Consider the following 6,000-nt stretch of genomic DNA (forward strand, 5'->3'; position numbering starts at 1 on the left):
ATGTTATACATGATTTGTGTTTCGCATTGGGTTTGAGGGGAGTAACGAGGTTCCGTTATTTTATACGTAATTTGACCCCCCTTCCCGAAGGTGCCATAATAGATGAGGCTAAATGATACTGTAGAACTGACCGTTACTTACCCTTTTTAGATTATCAAAAATATTTTTTCCACTAATGTTTCAAACTTAATAAATAGGTTACAAGTTTTGCACTAGAAACAATGACGACATGGACTTTAGTGATATGTTGTCTTTATTGCACGTATTTTTTTTAAATTGACTATTTGCACCTGTGTAGAAACTATAAGGGTAACGTGCAATATTGAAAGTTAGTGAGACTGTATTAAAGTGGTCAAAAATGCTATTGTTTTTGGTATTGTAGACGACTATTATTCAAGGATTTGTCTTACCTTTGCTTATGAATGGGACAACAGGGACTTGTATAAATATTTTATTATCTTACTAATAATCAAAGTATTCTAATATTAATAGGTATAGTTTAATGTCTTTGCTAATAATCATCTGAACGACGAATTTCCATTTTATAGGTTAATTCAGCAACCTATCCATTACTAATTAGCATAAGCAAGGCAAATAAAACCAGCTTACTTGCCTACGTAGTTCAAAAACACGATTTCTTTCCAAGTCGATACCGCGTACCGTTCCGAAATAACGTTGTTTGACAACTTTCCTTGCGAAATCAACTTCGATGGTATTTAGACATTTTAAGTTTTTATCGTAACGATTATTTTAGTTGTGATGATGCTAGTAAATTAATAAAATAAAGTATTTTTGGTAATTACAATGTACATTTTAAAATCTTATTAATTCAATAGGTACTTATTTGTAATAAATTTGTAATTGAATTAAAGTGCTAGGCGAAGTTGAGAGGTACTGAAACTACTTTGGTTATTATGTATCGTAGGTACATTTTTAATTATTGGCATGTAAAGTATCATTGTTTTTTTAAACATAACTGCGTCCATTATGACGCGCGTGTATTTAAATCAACTAGTTTTGGTTTTATTTACATTACGGATACGAATATTTGTTAAGTAGTTTTCAAAAGAAAACAATTTCTACTAGACGGGGCTCTACATTTCAGAACGACAGTGTTATGCAAGTTTTATATTTAGTACGATTCTAGAAAACAATTCTATTTGAAAATGAATATTTTTGTAGATATTTCCATAATATCTAATTATATTATTATTGTTATAAGAATTAGGACCCATTAAAACTGAAAAGACCAATACAGTAAATGACAGGTCGACTCGAAGTTTTAGCCTTTCTTCTTTACAACTACAAACTGGGGCTATTAAATATGTTTTGCACATGTTTACTAATTCTGTAATGGATTTTAAAGAGAAAGTAACTATTATGTAATTCAATTTACAACATTATGATACTTCAGTTCAATTACCTCTAAAAATATTAAATTTTGGACTTCCTAGTTAATAAAATAATTTTAGCTCTATTACGTTTTTTCAAAGAAGCGTAGTTGAATTATGAGTGGAGTAGATGAATTATTACCTAAGTATCTACATATTTTAATGTGTATAATTAGATTTACAAAGATTAGCTTTAGAATTTTAATTAAATTATTTTTACTTTGGTATATTTAATCATATCTGTCAAAATGTAACATAGTAACTACAGGTAGGTATGTTATTTATTGTTTGTTTGTATTGTTCATTTATTATAAATACCGTTCATTTTAAAATTAAGAAGGTGCGTAAAGATGGAAATGTCTACTGTTTGCTGACGACTAGTTTGACATTGGTCTCTACCTTTATACAGTATTGTAGGTTTAATTATATACCTAAAGACTACTTTCAATTAAATAATATTATTGAGAACTAGTGGTCATCCAGTGGTCGAAATTCGCCGTGGAATTGAATATATATTTGTAACACATATTTTATGTTTTCTAAATTCCTTCATTATAATATGAACTTTAATTATGCCAATTCTCACACTCCTGCGTGCAAGCAATGTGTTCAAAAAAGGTTATAAAGACTTTTCTTCACGTAGTGATCTTAACTTATTTCTTGCTTACGTTTTTTATATCCTAGATTAAGATATAGGCTACTTTTTATCCTGGTAATTTGCTCTCAAGGAAAATAATTGAACATTTAACCTAATTTTTTAAAATATTTAGCGTTAACGTCGTTCGTTGTTTTAGTGACTTTTGTAGCGGGAAAGGCTTTTTAGGCGAGCGACGCCGCAAACGGTTACGTGTATATAGATAATATCAAGTAGTTCAAGTACACTTCTTGTCTAATAAAAATTAAGTCAAAATGTCTGACCTATTGGTATTAATGCTTATGTAACTGAATACTAAACTTTTAATTAACTACCACGACCAGCTGATTTTGATGTATTAAACAAATCGTACTTACTTAAATTAACTTTGTATTGACGTCAGCATCTTCTACCCAAACTTAGAATATAGTAGCAAAAAGTTGGTAATGAAGTAACATAATTTTAATAACATTTAGAATAAATCAACCAATGTTAATAAACATTTGAAGGTCGCAGGTATAAACTAAACTCGAAGTATGTGAATTAAATTATTTATTTATTTATTTATTATGGGATAACAAACAGCTGCACAACGAAATTTACAAACAGGTTGTTACTCTATCAACGTTTACATAAGTTTGGTACATTAAAATATATTACATAAAATAATTATGGTTTACAAATCCAAAATATCTAAAATGCGAGTAATTGTTATCTAAAAGATGTCATGAGTTAGGCTCGAGGGTGTATCAAAACATTCGATATCTACAAATTATTATTCAATTTGAAAGATTATTGCGGGACAATAACATATGTTTTTGAAAACAAACTTTGGATTTTTTCCTAGACTTTAAATTTCTTATCACTGGAAAAGAGGTTCATCGCATTGCTTTAGAATCGTCATATGGATGAATCCACGTCTGTGGGCCAGCTGGGCCGCTGGGTGCATCCCGTACAAAGGTTAGACTTTAGTTTTGTTCTAAAGACATTAAACACTTTGCTACTTTATAGCGTATTTATGAAAGCTTACTTTAAATCTTATAAATAAACATTAAAAATTACAAAGTCATTCCTTGAATGACTCTGCAGTAAATATTGATTATACGAAAATGTCAATAGATTATATTTGGTTATGTTCTGGCGTTACTTTGCTGAATCTAAACTGTTAATAAAAATAAAAGAATACCTACGCGATGGAGAGGAAAGATACCTAATATTTTTCATTATTAGACAATGTTAAAGACGCTGAAAATAACAGTATAATATACGTTTTCTACTAAGATATGTATTAAATAATAATATCAGGACTATATTTAAATATTTTAGTAGGTGATCCCCTGTAATAATGTGACTGGGCCTTTGGCCCCTGACGCCGCGCTGGTCTAATGCCGACAAACTTCATAATCATTTGAAATTCTAATCATGAATGTACCTACTATAATATGTAAGTAACTGGTTCGTAATAACATTTAAAGCAAACGATAATTATTAATGATTATATATTACATAACTTCAAAGTTAAAAGGTGCATGCCTGGGAACGTGCCCGAGATCTTAGGTTTGTCAATCCGTTCAAATTCAGCCATTTTAATGCAGTTTATGCAATTGGTAAGGTGTTTATTGAAACAATGTTTTATACATTCCAATGTAACCCAAGTGTATATTTTCAATATATTTAACTATAAAACAATGTAAACACACAATATAGGAACTTATTTTACATAGCTTTTAATCGCGTCTTCATTACATGAGACATTTACGAGCATCTTGACTGATTCATATAATATCAGTTTGTTAACACTGTTTGGATTTTATATTTTCAATGTTTAGTTAATTTATATCGGATAATTTTATTTTTGAAACGAATTTATAAGTAACAAGGGGACTATAAGTAAATTATCGTTATTCAGAGGTGCCGTAGTTACTAGTTAATAATCCAGTAACACGAACGTAGATTAATTTATTTATTTTTAAATGTAGGTAATATTGGGTGAGATATCGATATCGGATTAATGCTCAAATGATTTCTTATTCATCAAAGGAGTTCGTCCACATCGATATATAAATCTAGGCTTAACGGTTTTAAAATCGATCGATTAAAGCGGAACGCTTTCAAAAATAAAATGGATACACGTATGATAAATAGGCATACCGCTTTTTTAAAAGTATTGTGCAGTTAATTTATAATTGACGTAAACACCTAATCCGATTTGCGTCTTCATAACGTGAAAGCTAATTGACATCATTTGAAAATTATTTTTATTTAGGTTAACGAAAACTTGTCACATATGTCATTAGATTAGCAACCTTCGGTACCTATTATATGACATGTTTCTATACTCAGTGTATTTGAACTTAATATAAGTACGCTGCAGACGTTGTATACAAATACCTTAGCAGGCACTTAACACAAAAAATCTTTAATCAATTTCTGAAACGATTTGGATACAAAGCTATGCGTTTAGTTTTATAATGTATGCAACAAGCACAGCTGTCGACTATTGCACGTGGTAGGTAGTTTGCGTTCTATGAGATTCTGTTGGCGAAGTCATTTAGTGCTCAATTAAATGCAACCTTGAAACCATTACAGTTAAGATATAAAATCGTTATAAAGCTTCCTTAGTACATTTTTTTGTTTATCATGAAAATTAGCATTGTAATTTAGGACAATTACCAAGTTGTTACACTGCAGCCTGTACGCAGGGGTAATATTTTTCGTGCATCCGGTTCATAGTAGGTATCTACTGTACTTATATATTTAGACGAATGATTATATTTTCCTGAAAGGGAAATACGAATTTACCTAAACACTTGGAAGCAAATTTATGTTCTTGGGCATGCACCAAGAAAGCACTGTAAATAAAGACAAGCCAAGTTTTATACGCAAAAATATGCAAATTAATTCGGCATTTTAAGACGTTTTGTGACTTTGCTTTAACGTACAACTTACCAAGTATTTGCAGAAAGCTGTCCTCCAACCTCATGGTGGAAGAGAGGAGGTAATCCGTCCCCTCCAGTTCGCTCGGCGCCAACACGTCGCTCCTCATTTTACGTTTTTCTCTACACTTTAATTCACAACAAAAACGTTTAATATCTTTAGTGAGGACTTAACATGTTTTGATTTCTTGTAAATCACTGAGGAATTTCACTTAAAGTTGTATTTTTACCAAGATTAGATCGGTATCACCATAACACTTGATTGCCGGTTTGGGAAGTAGTACACGATAGTGCGAGCCCACGTTGTTTGAGTTTGGAGTATGTCACCGACGTCTCGTAACTATCTGCTCTGTGCATAAATGGCGTAAACAAGCCCACTGTCTCGGTTTATTGGTGTTTCGCGTGGAGTATTATTTTAAACGATAACGCGTTTAGAGTGATAGGCGGGGGCTGCACAGCACACGACACACGGCGAGGTGTATGGCGCGCCGTCTCCGCGCGGGTCGCGGCTCGACTCGCACCGCGCCGCGCTCGCATCAGCTGATCCACTATAAATAATATGGAATTATTTCAATGCAGTCGAACTGTTTGCTAACCGTTGCCTTTGGTGGTTCGCAGCCGTTGATGCAGCGATGACAAGAGTGATGATTTGTTTAAATGCGTTCGTTGCTAACACTTTGTATTTGTAGATGCCATTATAAAAGCTATCGTTTTATCGTTTCAAGTTCTAAAGCAACTAATTAAATGTGTTTTGTGACTAGTAAGTAAACTTATTTCACTTTGTAATTGAATATTTAATTAATAGCATTTATGGTTATTTAAATTAGTTAAGATTTTCTTTCATTTTCGTCCGTTAAACTAACATGCCGGCAGCTATGTGGTTCTCGAAGCAAAAGATTTTGTTAAATTTAATGTTTTAATTAATGCCAACCAAGTTTGCATTTAAAATGTAGCTAAAAATTATAATATACTCAATTATATTTTTTATTCTCTTATGCTCGAACTTTTTTGATTTATTTCGACCCACTCAGATTCTCGA

General features: G+C 31.7%; 1 protein-coding gene across 1 annotated transcript in view; it reads right to left on the minus strand.

Moving 5' to 3' along the window:
• The window catches only part of LOC115443238 (transcription factor HNF-4 homolog), a 48,426-nt gene extending 42,822 nt beyond the window's left edge, over positions 1–5,604 (minus strand). The window contains exon 1 of the mRNA XM_030168564.2: positions 4,975–5,604. Coding sequence (XP_030024424.2) covers positions 4,975–5,071 — 97 coding nt within the window. The 5' untranslated portion in view covers positions 5,072–5,604. The remainder of the gene's footprint in view (positions 1–4,974) is intronic.
• Between the last annotated feature and the right edge of the window lie 396 nt (positions 5,605–6,000).

This window comes from Manduca sexta, chromosome 16 (assembly GCF_014839805.1).
Source record: "Manduca sexta isolate Smith_Timp_Sample1 chromosome 16, JHU_Msex_v1.0, whole genome shotgun sequence".
NCBI lineage: Eukaryota > Metazoa > Arthropoda > Insecta > Lepidoptera > Sphingidae > Manduca > Manduca sexta.